The 17341-nt window shown below is 45.2% G+C and overlaps 1 protein-coding gene across 2 annotated transcripts in view; it reads right to left on the reverse strand.

Moving 5' to 3' along the window:
* UNC5C (unc-5 netrin receptor C) overlaps nucleotides 1–17341 on the reverse strand; it is a 518170-nt gene that overhangs the window by 17615 nt on the left and 483214 nt on the right. For both annotated transcript variants that reach the window (XM_073638355.1, XM_073638362.1), the window contains one exon: nucleotides 16325–16493. In XM_073638355.1, the coding sequence (XP_073494456.1) occupies nucleotides 16325–16493 (169 nt within the window). The remainder of the gene's footprint in view (nucleotides 1–16324; nucleotides 16494–17341) is intronic.

Below are 17341 nucleotides of genomic sequence, written 5' to 3' on the forward strand. Positions count from 1 at the left end.
AGGATTTTTTAAAAAGAAAATTGGCGTGGGATCCACCATCATTATAGTCTCTAGCGGAGGTTAAGCAGACGGCTGGGGCAGATGTTTGAAGCCTGGGAAGGGGGTAATACCCACGGAGCTTCCCAGGCTACTAATATCAGCCCCCAGCTGAATACCTAGCCTTTACTAGCTATTAGAATGGGGGACCCCCCAAAAAAATGACGTGGGGTCCCCCCTATTTTAATATGTTTATGAGTGACAGTTTTCCTGCTATATACCTGCATGTCATAAGAATTTAAATTAAAAAAGGACCATGTTAAATTCAAATCTGTTTTTTTTAAATTTTTACCGGTGTTTGGTATGCGTTGGAAAAGGGGTAGTCTTATACGGTGAATATATCCTAAACTCTATATTTTAACAGGAAAGTAGGGGGGTCGTCTTATACACCAGGTCGTCTTATACGCCGGAATATACGGTATTTCTCCCAGAAAAATATTGCAATTACACATATTTTGTTATAGACACGTTTATTTCCTTTGTTTGTATTGGAATAACACAAAAAAACAGAGAAAAAAAGGCAAATTGGACATAATTTCACACTAAATCCCAAAAACGTGGCAACACTTTTGGCCATTACTGTATGAGCAAACAGGACTTGAAAACTGCAGCTCTACATAATATATTCCCTTATAGAAGTATTTAAGAACTTTCCAAAGAAGAAATTCTACATGGTCCTTTTAGCAGTGGTTACATTATAAAGATACGGCCAGGAAAACATAAAAAGTGATAAAATATAAAAGTCATAAATCTGAAGGGTCTGCAGGGGCGGTACATGATACAAGAATTCAAAGAATAACATAGAGACAGTTCTAGCCATGTCCCCCGCCCCCTCAGATCCTGCACTAGATATAACACAGTGCATCAGAAGGGCCACAAATGTTTCTTTAAATTAAACCCTTCAGTGCGACCCTTTAAACTAAATCAGAAATCTATGGTACAGTCCTCCAGAAAAGTTAAAATAGTTCAAATTTAGGAATGTCTGTGATAGATTTTAGTAAGGGAGAAATATCTAAGTAAATAGCTGATGCTTTTGCATTTATTTCTAAATTTGATGCTTTATAATTTCAGAAACCATCCAGCTGATAGTGGTAAAATATAGACACCAACGTGGATCTGAATATTCACATTGCATACAATAGAAGCTTTAATGAAAGCAAATCAGTGGAATTGATTCTGAGATAGCGCTGCTTCCTTTTCCACTGATACATTATATTAATTCATGGAAAACAACACAAGCCTTAATATATTCAGAAGTCAATCAGCGACTGCTCCAAGAGTTTACAGATTAAATTTAGCTCACAAGCAAAACGACATTAGGAAACAAGATAATATCTGCAAGTTGTAGGAGAGAAATATAATTCAGTTCTAAATGTGAACTTTGTGCATAAAAAGGAAAATATTCCCCAAAAATACATTGTATTTTGCATAAATGCACTGAGTAATATGTAAAATAATTTCAATTGTTGAAATAATGAATGCCTACTAGGAAAATGCTGCACACAGTATCAAATTCTATTAAGAAGCAATTCTACAATAAAATGTTACTCATTAAGGGCTCATTCACATGACCATATTTTTGGTCCGACTGCTATCCGTGAAAAAAATGGACAACGCTTGGACAAATGATATTTAATGGGGCAGTGAAGATGAACGATTTTTTTCACTGATCCAATCTGCGTGTGAAAAAAATCTCGGCATATACTAAGTTCTTCCGTAAATCAGATGAGACGCACCCATTCAAGTCCATGGGTGTGTAAAATAAATCCAATGTCATATGGAGCTACAGTATAGCATCCAATTTTTCTGGATTCATTGTAATTCTGGAGCATAGGAAACTGTTAATGGTCCTGTAAATTATTAATAATAGCTGCTGTAAAAAAACGGATTGTAAACAAACTGCACACAGATGACAAGTGAGAAAACAATTATCCAACTTTTCTGGATGAAACTGAGTTTATACACTTGTGTGAACCAACCCTAATTCAAATGTTTCTTTATCATACATGTTAATAGAAAAGCTGAGTGACAACCTGTATACACACTGGTGCACCAGAAAAGGTTGTCAGTCACTTAAAGAGAACCTTTCACCAAATATTTCATCTTGAACTGGACACACAATGTAATACTCACTATAGAATGGAATAAAACTTATTTTTCATTTTGCCTTTCTGTTGTGGAGAGATTAACAGTCAAAGTATTTGGCACCTAATGAGTTAACTTTTTCAAGTCCAAGTGGGTGTTATCAGAAAGTTTTCACTTGGGGCGTGTACTTCCTCTCCCTGTATGATGCTAACCAATCATAAACAGGCATAAACACTCAAAGGAAAGAGGAACATACCCTCACCATAGATTAGATTTCTCAGTGTGTGAGATGAAATTATACAGTTATGATATCCTGTTCTAACCTCCTGCATGGATCAGTGTGTGGGGAGGGGAAGTGCAGCTGAATTTAGCTGTGACACATTACAAACCCTTCAATCAGCTCTCCTCCTCTCCTGTACAGAGATGTGTCAGTAATCACAATTATGTCTGTTGTGTTCAACTTATACTTATTGTGCAGTGAGATCAGAGCAGGATGTCATTACAACTCACTCAGGAGTAGTCTACATCAGGCAGGTGAGAGACATGTTAGATGTAATGCAGCACTCATCTCACTGTAAAGCAAGTACAAGTACATACAGTAAGTGTGATTATTGACACAGTAATCAAAAGAACTGATAAAAGGGTTTGTGATGTGACACAGCTAAGTTCAGCTGCACAGCTCCCTGCTGACTCATGCAGGAGGTTAGACCAGGAGATCAGAGCTATATCCTTACACACTGAGAAACCTACTTTAAGCTATAGTGGGGGGTGTTCTCTTTTTTCCATTGTCTGTTGCTGCCTGCTTATGATTGTTCAGCATCATACAGGGAGAAGAAGTACACGCCTCCAGTGAAATTTCTGATAACAAGCACTTGGATTTTAAAAAGTTAACTCATTATGTGGTAAATAACTTGACTGCTAATATCTCTGCAGAGGAGAGTCGAAATAAAAAAAATGTTTTATTCCCTCTGCAGCAACTATTTCATTGGTTGTCCAGTTCAACATAAAAAATTTGGTAAAAGGTCTTTTTTAACTTTATTAAGACCCTAAACAGTAGATACACTTTACTCCAGTGATATTGTCTTGTGCATTTTGTCAAATGTATTAATTGGCTATAATTCTCCATAGAGACATACAGTACTAGGGAATAACTGCAAGCTGAATACGTGAAAATATCAATGAAAGGAGAAGGAAAAAGTGACAGCAATATAATATTCCTACACAGAGCTCTGTCATGGTTAACCTGCCTTGGTGCTGAAAATGTATAGTGGTAGCCATATATACAGTACTAGCACAAAGGTTTCCATTTATTATTATTGCCTTGGTTGTTCTAATCTTCATTCTTCAGAAGCGCACTGCTCCACTGCTCCTGTTTGTCAGGGAGCGGTGCGCTCTTGAATGGTTGGATGCTTGGTATAGCAGCATGGCTGCACTGTTGGCCCCAAGCTACGCACTCTCCTAAGCCACAAGCAGATTGAGTTTTGCCTTCTGCAGCATCAGATGAGCACAGGGGATCTCAAATTGTCTGGATCCAGTTGGATCCAGCGATTCAGCCATCACCAGAAAAGCCTGCAAGCTGCATAGCAAAGATCTTGCAAGAGCTGCACTCTTTGCCTGGAAAACCAGCCACCACTAATAGACTGCAAATGTAAGGTGTGCAAGGAGCAGTAAATAATATAATCAAAATTACCTCTTTTCTTGACAAAAGAGAGGATTTTGAATAAAAGATAATTTGCAAAGTTGCTTGCTTTTTCAAGCACTTTGCAATTTTACCTATTAAAAATGATAAAGACAACCCCTTTAAGTTATTGCCATAATGCAATACACTTTTGTGAATATCTAGAGTACTTTATTAACATTATCAAAATACTAACTTACTGATTTACAAACTTTGGCCACTAGGTGTCACCAGTGGCAAGTATACCAGTCTATCTGAAACCAAATAGTATTTGATATGTAGTAAATCAGCCCGTAGATGCAGGAAAATGAAGAAAACATCTAATATTTAGATTTTATTTCCCTTGAAGTCCATAGAAAAACATTTTAAAAACATAGCAAAAAAAATTGAGGAAACCACAAATAAACATACAGTACAGACCAAAAGTTTGGACATACCTTCTCATTTAAAGATTTTTCTGTATTTTCTTGACAATGAAAATTGTACATTCACACTGAAAGCATCAAAACTATGAATTAACACATGTGGAATTATATACTTAACAAAAAAGTGTGAAACAACTGAAAATATGTCTTATATTCTAGGTTCTTCAAAGTAGCCATCTTTTGCTTTGATGACTGCTTTGCACACTCTTGGCATTCTCTTGATGAGCTTCAAGAGGTAGTCACCGGAAATGGTTTTTACTTCACAGGTGTGGCCTGTCAGGTTTAATAAGTGGGATTTCTTGCCTTATAAAGTGGGTTAGGACCATCAGTTGTGTTGTGCAGAAGTCTGGTGGATACACAGCTGATAGTCCTACTGAATAGACTGTTAGAATTTGTATTATGGCAAGTAAAAAGCAGCTATGTAAAGAAAAACGAGTGGCCATCATTACTTTAAGAAATGAAGGTCAGTCAGTCTGAAAAATTGGAAAAACTTTGAAAGTGTCCCCAAGTGCAGTTGCAAAAACCATCAAGCTCTACAAAGAAACTGGCTCACATGAGGATCACCCCAGGAAAGGAAGACCAAGAGTCACCTCTGCTTCTGAGGATAAGTTTATCCGAGTCACCCACCTCAGAAATCGCAGGTTAACAGCAACTCAGATTAGAGACCAGGTCAATGCCACACAGAGTTCTAGCAGCAGACACATCTCTACAACAACTGCTAAAAGGAGACATTGTGCAGCAGGCCTTCATGGTAAAATAGCTGCTCGGAAACCACTGCTAAGGACAGGCAACAAGCAGAAGAGACTTGTTTGGGCTAAAGAACACAAGGAATGGACATTAGACCAGTGGAAATCGGTGCTTTGGTCTGATGAGTCCAAATTTGAGACCTTTGGTTCCAACCACCGTGTCTTTGTGCGACGCAGAAAAGGTGAATGGATGGACTCTACATGCCTGGTTCCCATCGAGAAGCATGGAGGAGGAGGTGTGATGGTGTGGGGTGCTTTGCTGGTGACACTGTTGGGGATTTATTCAAAATTGAAGGCATACTGAACCAGCATTGCTACCACAGCATCTTGCAGTGGCATGCTATTCCATCCGGTTTGCGTTTAGTTGGACCATCATTTATTTTTCAACAGGACAATGACCCCAAACACACCTCCAGGCTGTGTAAGGGCTATTTGACCAAGAGGGAGAATGATGGGGTGCTACGCCAGATGACCTGGCCTCCACAGTCACCAGACCTGAACCCAATCGAGATGGTTTGGGGTGAGCTGGACCGCAGAGTGAAGGCAAAAGGGCCAACAAGTGCTAAGCATCTCTGGGAACTCCTTCAAGATTGTTGGAAGACCATTTCCGGTGACTACCTTTTGAAGCTCATCAAGAGAATGCCAAGAGTGTGCAAAGCAGTCATCAAAGCAAAAGGTGGCTACTTTGAAGAACCTAGAATATATGACATATTTTCAGTTGTTTGACACTTTTTTGTTAAGTATATAATTCCACAAGTGTTAATTCATAGTTTTGATGCCTTCAGTGTGAATGTACAATTTTCATAGTTATGAAAATACAGAAAAATCATTAAATGAGAAGGTGTGTCCAAACTTTTGGTCTGTACTGTATTCTCAACCTTTCTATTAGTCTTTACCTAACATTTATAGCCACCAATGTATCATGGGGCCATAATAGCAATTATTTTGTCATCTAGAGGTTATTCAACCTCCTTGATTCAAAATCTGAACACTTTATATCCATAAATGTGACTATAGATTTTTGTTACAAAAATAAGAGGACTTCTGTTTCGCTATGTGTTAAGCAAAGTGCAAGCGTGATATTATAGTCAGTATTAGGGCTGCAACACATCGACAAGCTATGTTCCTACTGAGCCAAACTTAGATTACCATATGGTTATATAGTGATCTGAGTTCCATCCAGCAGAATCATGCAGGGCATGTGTAACATTGATCCTAATGAGCTGCTCTACAGGGAATAAACATGGTAAATGGACAGATTAGAACAAAATACAGAAAAGAGGAAAAAATATACTGACAATTCATGTAATTAAAAAATAAAACACAATGAACTAATGAACGTTTACTAGAGTTGAGCGAATCAACTCACAAGTCCCTGGTCAAGTGAACACGTCAGTAGTCCCTTGCCACCAGACAGGAGTCCTGCAAACCACCCTTTACTTGCTGAAGAACATCTAATCGCTTTGATCATCTTAGATTTATACCAATAATAGATAGACAGACTAACAGACAGACAGATAGAAAATAGACAAACATGGGATAGATAGTTAGATAGAGACAGATAGATAGATAGAAAGATAGATAGATAGGTAAATTATATGAGATATAAAGATAGATGGACATATAGATTTATAGGTCTCTAACAGAATTAATGAGTGAGAAGACACACAGTAATGCCTAAACCGATTGTTTGCAAGTGAACTTCGCCATCTGCTGACTAAAGCCCCCGTCACACTAAGCGAGACCGCTAGCGAGATCGCTGCTGAGTCACAAGTTTTGTGACGCAACAGCGACCTCAGTAGCAATCTCGCTACGCTTGACACTTAGCAGCGACCAGGCCCCTGCTGTGAGATCGCTGGTCGTGTCGGAATGGTCTGGACATTTCTTTGATCGTTGAAGCTCCGCTGGGTAGCATGCATCGGTGTGTTTGGCACCTTACCAACGACCTTGTTAACGACCCAGACACAGAAACACATAGGCTTGCATCGTTATACAGATCGTTACGGGTCGCCGCATCGTTGCTGCATCGTTGGGAAGATCTGACTGTTTGACATCTCACCAGCGACCACATAGCGACGCAGCAACGATCCCTGACAGGTCGTATCGTTGTCGGGATCGCTGTAGCGTCGCTTAGTGTGACGGGGCCTTAAGGATGATTAGGAAAGAGAAAGCAGAGAGAACTACATTGGTAGGAACTGAAGAGCGAAGTACACATCTTCTAAGGGAAGAGATTGGAGGAGACACCAGGTCAGGTGACAGCTGTGGAGCAGTCAATAATTATAAAAGGCCCGGGAAGACTGAGAAGGAGAGGAGCAGTCGCCAGGACCTGTCGTGTGAGCAGCAGAGTTGGTTTAAAGGCACCATTACGCGAGACCAGACCCAAGTGAAAACCTGAGAGACCAGACCAGAGTGAAGATCCAAGAGAACAGACCTAAGTGAAGATCAGAGAGACCAGACACAAATGAAAATCCAAGAGACCAGACACGAATGAAGATCAGAGAGACCAGACCCGAGTGAAAATCCGAGAGACCAGACACGGGTGAAGATCCGAGCCAGCATACCTGAGTGAAGACTCACGAGACCACACCCGGAGGCAAGAGACCGAAGTTGGGTGATCTGAGCTGAATCGGAAGATGCAATCAGGATGCTGGAGATGAACATTTGTATGAGCCACATCCTTGGTGCAAATGTATGGTACAGAGGAAGGGGGGAAAATCGGGCCCGTGCTTCAGGAATCAGAGGCGGCCAGAGTGTCGGGTGTACCGAGTAACCCATCGATGCAAAACTTGAGGCCTACCAGGGAGTAACATAGACTCTTGTTGGGGCCTGTATGGTGCTTCATATTGCTTGAGGAGTGGCGACGGGTCCGTTAGTGACAGTGACGCAACCTCGGTTGAGGAATTAGGACCGAGATGTTACTCAAGACAATAGTTTCATTAGTTGTGAATATAGAACAGTGGTGTGTAAATAATATTGTATATTGTCTGGTATAAATACCCTATTTAGCTGTAGCAAAGGCGAGACAGCTTGTAAGGGAATTCCTACATGATGTTTCAAAGATGGAGAGAGGCTGACATCTGCTGGCCAGACACAGTCAAGCGGAACCAAGATATGCAAGGGAAGTTGAAGGGAGAGGAGATTTAGACGCTGGACCCGATCAGGTGACTTCCAGGAAGGAGTTCTGGGAGATAAGAGGCCAGCGCGCCAAACCTGAGGGGTCTTTGGCGCCAAGCAGGAGAAAGGAGCAGACGTGTTCCCTGCGTGCTGAGAAGCCCCGTGTGACAGGCCTAAGCCAGAGGCCTGTGAGGTGCCACAGCCGGGCACCAGTAGAAGAGTTCCAGATCCCTCACAGATGTGACCCGAGTGCTGTGCCTGCTGAGGAGACTCGGAACCTGCTTGCGGTGCTGAGTGAGTTCGCGGAACCCGACGTCACCCGCCGACAGACGAGGTCTGGACCCCCGTACCCAAGGCTTGAGAGACTGCCTCCAATGGCCAAGCAGAGAGGACTTGAGAGACGGCTGCCCCAGGAAAGTCACGCCAGCGGAAGCAGAGGAGCTGCATATGTGAACAGGGCTGTCACTTCTACTGTTCACTCACGGTACCGGGGACAAGTAGGTTTAGGTACTCAGGTTGGGAGGGGAACGGTTGGGGCTAAAGAAGCTCAACGTGACCTAATTGAATTTATCCGGAAAAAGACTCACAGCCTAGCGGGAATAACCCGTGACCCCCGCTAGAGCCATATGCACAGTTAAGGAACTCATGTGGTGTCTCCCATGATCTAGGGCACCATATTACCTTGAGAGACTTCACATTTTGCTAATACTTCAAATTACTGTTTATTACCCTTGTTGCAATCCCTTGTTCAGCGTACCTGTTAAATATATATATAAACTGTTTATATTCAACTCTTACTGTTCTCGCCTTGTGTCTCTGTGCGTTGCATCCCGGCACCTGCATTACATTTGGCGTAGTCGGCAGGATGCAACATTCAGATGCAGAGATGGCGGAGCAGCCTGTGACTGGGTCCGGCCAGGGCCATATACCTTTGGGGGCTATGCTCAGCCACCTACCCAAGTTTACGGGGGATGGCATGTCACTGTGGGACTGGGTAGAAAGGCTGAGAAGTATGCTACGTATGTATCCCCTCGATCCCCTAGCCCAGGCGGAGCTGGCCCTCCAAACCCTTGATGGAGAGGCCCGGCAGACTGTGATGTACCGCCCACCTGGGGACCGTGACACAGTGGACAAAGTGATAAAAATTCTAGAGGACATGCACGGTGATACTACAGATTTGGGACACTTGACCTTACTGTTGTTTCAGCGGGTACACGGGGAAAATGAGACAGTAAATCAGTATGTTAATGCATTACAGGAAGTGACAGCCCATATCACTAAGAAGGTTCGAGACGGGAACCGAGGACTGGGACCATTGAATGAGGTGTTGCGTGACCAACTGATTGCTGGTTTGAAAGACCCTTCCCTGAGGCAGATCCTGAAGGAGCGGCTGCGATTGAGCCCTGATCTGGGCTTCCAGGAGGTAGGGGCTGAAGCTAGAGTCCTGGAGAGAGAAGTTCCTGTTCTCAAAGCCACAGTTAGAAGTCATGAGGCAATTGCCCCTGAATTCACCAACAAAGAGCCTGATTGGGTAGGGAAATACGTCAGGAAATTCGAGACATACAGGGTGAGTTGAATGCTATTAGAAAGACCCCTACTGTCCCCTTGCCGACTGATCGTACTGCCCAACGCGGATGGAGACCAGAACGAGAAAGACGTTCCTACACGGCCCAGCACGGCATGTACCCGACCTATCGGTAGAACGTGGACCAGAGTGCTGGACCTGCGGAGGTAGGAGGCATATCTCAAAAAGACTGTCCCAACCGAGAAAGGAGGAGGAGGGGACAGCCGTTAAACTAAAATGCCCCATGGTTGTGGAGCATACCGTGGGGTCTCGAGCTTCAGAGAGTGGAAGAGGGAGCTCTGAAGACACTGTGTCTGAGAGGCCCATTACTTGGGCTGAATTCAATGGGCAGTGGATCCGCTGTTTAATGGACACCGGGTCTCAAATAACCACTATGCCTGAGACGTATTTCCAAAGTCACTTTCCTGAAGTCGCTCGCTCCTGCCGGGAACCCACTGTCAAACTGGTGGCGGCTAATCAACTACCTATCCCAGTAGCGAGAGTAGTATGGTGTTCGTTCGGGCATGTGGAAAGGACCTCGGTCGGAAAGGGATCGTACTCACCACAGGGCCCGGAGGCGATGGGCCCATTGTAACCCTGGGCATGAATGTGCTGAAAGAGGTCAGACAATTCCTGGCTGAGGGCTGTAACAAAACAACTGGGCCCGTGCCACTCGAGATCCAGCAAATAAGAGAGTATTACAGCATCTCGTGCGGGTCAGTCAGATTAAAAAATTATCCGCCACCTCTCAGTACCTTGGTAAGGTATCGATACCACCCGAAGCCACAATGACACTGCCAGTGGGACAGACTGTACTCACTCTACCGGTGATGGCACATGTGTCCTTAGAGGGCGTGGACATTCAAATTGAACCAATGGAGGGAGAGGAAGCGCCCTCTGGACTCCTGGTTGCTCGGACCCTGGCCACTGTGCGGCACGGTCGAGTACCTGTGCGTTGCATCAATTTAAGTGGCACAAGTTTACAGTTGTTGTCCCGACAAGAGGTGGCGCGAGTGTGTATAATGCCAGAAGCCCTTACTAGAGCTGACGCTATAGGGCTGGCACCTGTGGAAGGAAAGCCATGGACCCTGGAGGTGTCCCTCAATAGCCAAGAGAATGGAAGAGAACCATTGGCTGGGCGCCACCTCTTGGAGGAAATGGAGGCTAATCTGACTGAGTTTTCTGCTGGACAAGTAAGGCAGATTGAACAACTTCTACAGCAATATCAGGGAGTGTTTGCACAGCATGAAGATGATTTCGGGTGCACTCGGGACATTCAGCACGAAATACCCACCGAAAATACTGCTCCCATCAGAGAGAGATATCGGCAGATCCCGCCTCAAATGTACCAGGAGGTGAAAGAGCTGTTGGCCCACATGTTGCGTAACGGTGTGATCCCTGAAAGTCAGAGCCCTTGGGCGGCTCCGATCGTGCTGGTCCGGAAAAAGGATGGTACCCTGAGATTCTGCATAGACTATCGAAAGCTGAATGCCTGTACAGTAAGGGACTCCTATCCACTCCCCCGAATTGAAGAGTCTCTATCTGCACTAGGGAGCGCCAAATTATTCTCTTCCCTTGACCTGGCCAATGGCTATTGGCAGGTCCCAGTAGCTGAGAAGGATCGTCCGAAGACAGCTTTTGTCCTCCCTATGGGCCTGTTTGAGTTCAATCGGATGACGTTCGGGCTAACAAATGCGCCAGGAACCTTCCAATGGCTGATGGAGAGATGCTTGGGGGACCTCAACTTTGAAGCCACTTTAATATATCTGGACAATATAATTATCTCTTCCGCTACGTTTGAAGATCATCTCCACCGATTGGAACAAGTGTTAGAACGGCTTCAAAGGCAAGACCTGAAAATCAAGCCTCGTAAGTGTCGTCTCTTCAAACGAGAAATTGAATATCTGGGGCACACTGTGTCCAGTGCAGGAGTGCACCCCACTGCGGAGAAAGTAGCTGCCGTGCAGAAGTGGCCCACGCCTGCCAATCTAAAGGAACTGAGGGCGTTCCTGGGGCTTGCTGGATACTACCGCAGATTCATTTAAGACTTCGCTAAGATTGCGATTCCGCTCAATGAATTGCTGAGAGGAACGGCTGGGGGAGCCAAGTGGCAGCCCATTCAGTGGGGCCCATGCCAAGAAGAGGCATTCTGAGCATTGAAAATGGCGCTAACGGATGCCCCAATTCTGGCCTACGCTGACTTTTCGCAGCCTTTTATGTTGTACACTGATGGAAGCTTGCATGGACTGGGAGCAGTGCTGGCTCAAGTACAAGGAGGAAAAGAGCGTATGCCAGCAGGTCACTCCGAGACACGGAGAAGAATCCGGACAACTACAGTTCGTTTAAGCTGGAGCTACTGGCACTGGTGTGGGCCATGACCGAGAAATTTGCTGAGTACCTGTCAGGGTCAGAAGTGCATGTGCGGACAGATAACAACCCTTTGGCCCACTTGGAGAACGCCAAACTGGGCGCGTTAGAACAGCGGTGGGTCGCAAGGATGTCCAAATACCAATATAAAATTGCCTATCGGTCTAAGGCCCTGAACACTCATGCAGATGCCCTGTCCCGGGTCACTCAGGCGGGGCCGAAGAGGGACAGAGATGAGGAGCTCGAAGGCAACGAGATCCTGGATTTCAGCCAGTTCGCCGCTGCTGTGGTCGACGCCCAGGAGACCAGAGAGGAGCCGAGGCCCACTCAACTTCTGGGCCGTTCAAGAGACGAATGGATACATCTGCAGCAATCCGACCCAGAGTTAGCAAAGCTGAGAGAATGGGTCGCCCTTAGGCAAAGACCTGACCAGGAAGCCAGAGCCGCTTCACTTCCAACTACCCTACAAATCCTAGGTCAGTGGGAGAGACTCTTCCTGAAGAACGGCTTGCTATGCCGAAGAATCCAGCTGCCTCGAGAGTTTGATGCTACCTGGCAGGTGGTAGTTCCAGGAGCGCTAGTAACGCAGCTAGCTCAAGAAGCTCATAGAAGAGGTGCTCATTTCGGTGTAGAAAAGACCTTTCGGTGGTTGCAACGGCTGGTGTATTGGCCTCAACTGCAGCAAGAAGTCGAGGGGGTCTGCCGAACATGTTGTCAGTGTGAGTTGAACAAGCCCCCGGAGCAAAGAGCTCCCAATCAGACCATCCGAACTTCTGCCCCCTTGGAAATCTTGATGATTGACTACCTGATGATAGGAACTTCATACAATGGTTATCGACACTGTTTAGTCATGACTGATCACTTCACCAAGTTCGCAGTAGTGACGCCTACTAAAGACCAGACAGCAGAAGCCGCAGCTAAGGCCATCTGTCAGGATTTCATCCGAATTTATGGGTGCCCGAAGCAAATACATTCTGATCATGGGGCCTGCTTCCAAGGATGAGTGATGGATGAGCTATACCGCATCTATGGGATCGACCGATCTCGAAGAACGCCCTACCACCCTCAAGGGAACGGCACATGCGAGCGCTTCAACCGAACCCTGTTGCAAATGTTGCGAACGCTGGAAGCGGACAAAAAGATGAAGTGGCCTGAATTTGTGTCCGAGCTGGTGTGAGTGTATAATAATCGAGTTCATGCAACTACCGGCTACACCCCTTACATGCTGCTGTTTGGAAGAAGTGGGCGAGAAATTACTGAACTGGAGCTAGACTCAGAAGACTCCGGCCCGGGAAGTAGCCCAAGTACCTGGATTCGAGAACACCAGCATCGGCTCCATACAGTGAGAAGACTGGTTGCTCAAAGTGTCAGGAAGTAGAGCATGCAGATCGTCCCCCGACCGCAGGTGGGTCACTTCAGCCAGGAGACCGAGTACTGGTAAGGGCCAAATGATTTGGGAGTAAACTGGACCATCGTTGGGAGGCGATACCATATCGGGTGGTGAAGAAGGTTCACCCATACAACTCCGTCTACGAGGTTAGGCCCGAAGGGGATGATTCCGCGACACCCAGGGTGTAGCACCGCAATATGCTGCGGCCTTGCTCCTCTGAAGCAGAAGTCTGTAACGAAGTTAGGCCTTCAAACGTATTGGCTGAAGTGCCACATGCTGAAGTGCCACATGCAGGAACCTTGGGGGATGAAGAAGGATGGGCCACAATGCAGTTGGGCCCGTTAGAACCGTTGAGGCTAACCCCGAGTGGAACCCAGAATGAGTCGAGAAATGACTTGCAATCCCCAGTAGTTGATTCATCGGATCTCCCGGAGTCACCTCCGCAAGAGGAGCGGGCTAATGCCGGAATACCTCCTAACCGGTATGCTCAAGAAGAGTTTATCTGGTCTCAAATCCAACAGAAAACGCAGGAGTGTGCCCAACTCCTGTCTGAACTTGCACTGCCTGAAAAGAGGCATCAATTCTGCGAGAAGTCCACTCGCCCGAGGACTAGCGAGCAAAAAGGATGGAGGAATGTAGCAAAGGCGAGACAGCTTGTAAGGGAATTCCTACATGATGTTTCAAAGATGGAGAGAGGCTGCCATCTGCTGGCCAGACACAGTCAAGCGGAACCAAGATATGCAAGGGAAGTTGAAGGGAGAGGAAATTTAGATGCTGGACCCGATCAGGTGACTTCCAGGAAGGAGTTCCGGGAGATAAGAGGCCAGCGCGCCAAACCTGAGGGGTCTTTGGCGCCAAGCAGGAGAAAGGAGCTGACGTGTTTCCTGCGTGCTGAGAAGCCCCGCGTCACAGGCCTAAGCCAGAGGCCTGTGAGGTGCCACAGCCGGGCACCAGTAGAAGAGCTCCGGATCTCTCACAGATGTAACCCGAGTGCTGTGCCTGCTGAAGAGACTCGGAACCCGCTTGCGGTGCTGAGTGAGTTCGCGGAACACGACGTCGCCTGCCGACAGACGAGGTCTGGACCCCCCTACCCAAGGCTTGAGAGACTGCCTCCAACGGCCAAGCAGAGAGGACTTGAGAGACGGCTGCCCCAGGAAAGTCACGCCAGCGGAAGCAGAGGAGCTGCATACGTGAACAGGGCCATCACTTCTACTGTTCACTCACGGTACCGGGGACAATTGGGTTTAGGTACTCAGGTTGGGAGGGGAACGGTTGGGGCTAAAGAAGCTCAACGTGACCTAATTGAATTTATCCGAAAAAAGACTCACGGCCTAGCGGGAACAACCGGTGACCCCCGCTAGAGCCATATGCACAGTTAAGGAACTCATGTGGTGTCTCCCATGATCTAGGGCACCACATTACCTTGAGAGACTTCACATTTTGCTAATACTTCAAATTACTGTTTATTACCCTTGTTGCAATCCCTTGTTCAGCGTACCTGTTAAATATATATATAAACTGTTTATATTCAACTCTTACTGTTCTTGCCTTGTGTCTCTGTGTGTTGCATCCCGGCACCTGCATTACATAGCCATAATACCGTGTTATTAACTTTCCATAATTCACTGTATTGCCACTACTTATTTCTTTACATTTGATACCTATAAGTACCTATATAATGGTGTTAATCAAATAAATAATTGTTAGTTAAGTACCACTGTCTCCTCATTCTCTGCGCTGTTGCATCCATGTACCTGTCAACAGATTCATAGATAGAATAGATAGATAATAGATAGAATAGATAGATAGATAGATTTACATAGTTACATAGTTACATAGTTTATAAGGCCGAAAAAAGACAAGCGTCCATCCAGTTCAGCCTATTTCTTGTGCACTGCAGCTATTCCGCAGCGTTGATCCAGGGGAAGGCAAAAAAAACCCCATGCGGTAGAGGCCAATTTACATCATTGAGGAAAAATTCACTTCCCGACTCCAATCTGGCAGTCAGATTTAATCCCTGGATTAATTAACTATCACTAAGCATAAGATGTAATTTTATTGTTCTCAAGAAAGGCGTCCAGGCCTCTCTTGAACTCATTAAGTGAGTTGGACATCACCACTTCCTCTCCCAGAGAGTTCCAGAGCCTCACGGCTCTGACCGTAAAGAATCCCCTTCTATGCTGGTGCAGGAACCTCCTTTCCTCCAGACGCATAGTGTGCCCCCTCGTCTTTGTCACCATCCTTGGTATAAACAGGTCATGGGAGAGATCTCTGTACTGCCCCCTGATGTATTTATACATGTTTATGAGGTCTCCCCTAAGCCTTCTCTTTTCCAACGTAAATAGGCCTAATTTTGACAAATTCTCTGGGTATTCTAGTCCCTCCATTCCCTTTATTACCTTAGTCGCCCTCCTTGGTACCCTCTCTAGCTCCAATATGTCTTTCCTGAGCACCGGAGCCCAGAACTGTGCACAATATTCTAAGTGCGGCCTTACCAGCGCTTTATACAGAGGAAGAACAATGTTCTCATCATATGCCCCTATTCCTCTTCTGATGCATGCCATGACTCTATTTGCCTTTGCAGCTGCTGCCTGACACTGGGCACTCCAATTTAATTTGCTGTTAACCAAGAGGCCCAGGTCCTTCTACTTGTCAGATTTCCCCAACGGTTTCCCATTTAATATGTATGGGTGACTGCTGTTTTTCTTTCCCATGTGCAGGACCTTACATTTATCGGCATTGAACCCCATTTGCCATTTTTTCGCCCAACTCCCCAATTTATCTAAATCCTCCTGTAGCTGTGCCCTATCCTCATCTGTATTAACTACTTTACAAAGTTTAGTATCATCTGCAAATATTGTTAGATAGATAGATAGATGCTGGTTAGATTGATGGAGAGATAGAAATGAGATATCTCACCTCCCACTGTCCTTGTACAGACTGTTCTTTAAGTTGTATCTTCCAATCTTCTTCGTTCGTTTCTGTACAATGGTGCATTGTTACAATGACCGGTCTTGTCATCAATGCGCCAGGTGGTCCACAGGATACTACTGGGCTCAGGAGCGTTTGACTGTCTTCTATGGGTGGTCTGTAGTAAACAATTCATCAGTTAGAACCCCTGTGGTATAGAGATCTTTAAAATCAACCAATAACCATTCTCATATTTACTGGTATGGTAGTAAGTGCCTGTTGTGTCCCCAATCTAAGAATTAGGGAGACATGGCACAGTACAATGTCAATTCTCTGTAAAACAGCATTTTCCTGTAATATTGTTATTTTGTGTAGAAATGAAGGGTGGGGGTGTCAGCAGATACACAATACAATTGTCCATGGAGAATGGATTCAGGTGTAGCACACATAATGTAAAGATTGGTTATATCTGAGGGAATCATAGGAGGTTCAAGTCACCAGACCTTGAGTGAATGGGTCCAAGATGATGTGAAGTCCCTGCTATGTGTGTAATTCTCAGTCGGGCCCAGACCATCATTTACATAAGAAGACAAGCATCAGTAAATCCGATGAAAGCAGTGCATGTCTATGGCAGCTGCCGCTCATCACCACGGCATTCTTCCATCTGCAGTAACATATCACATATTGAGTACTTTTATCTAAAATGTGACTATTGTCTGGAAATTCCTTTGCAGACAAACACTATCTCCCTTTAAATGGCTTCTAATTCTGCAGCCTTTTATTTCTACGCGAGTCATACATTAGGCTTCTTGCTTTCATTTATTTTGTCTACACCATAATTAATCCTGTGTTTTTCCATAGATAATACGGATTTCTGTCTGACTCCAGTAACTTTAGTGTCGCAGGAGCTTTCCTTTCACATACAGCAGAGAGAACAAATCTGAAAAAGCATCTAGTGTATCTTGTGTAATCGTGAGCTGTGACTGCTATACCAGACATAACACAAACATCAATATATCCCAGAGG

Source organism: Phyllobates terribilis, unplaced genomic scaffold (genome assembly GCF_046119375.1).
Source record: "Phyllobates terribilis strain yellow unplaced genomic scaffold, ASM4611937v1 Scaffold_1__5_contigs__length_1240528914, whole genome shotgun sequence".
In the NCBI taxonomy this organism is placed as follows: Eukaryota; Metazoa; Chordata; class Amphibia; order Anura; family Dendrobatidae; genus Phyllobates; species Phyllobates terribilis.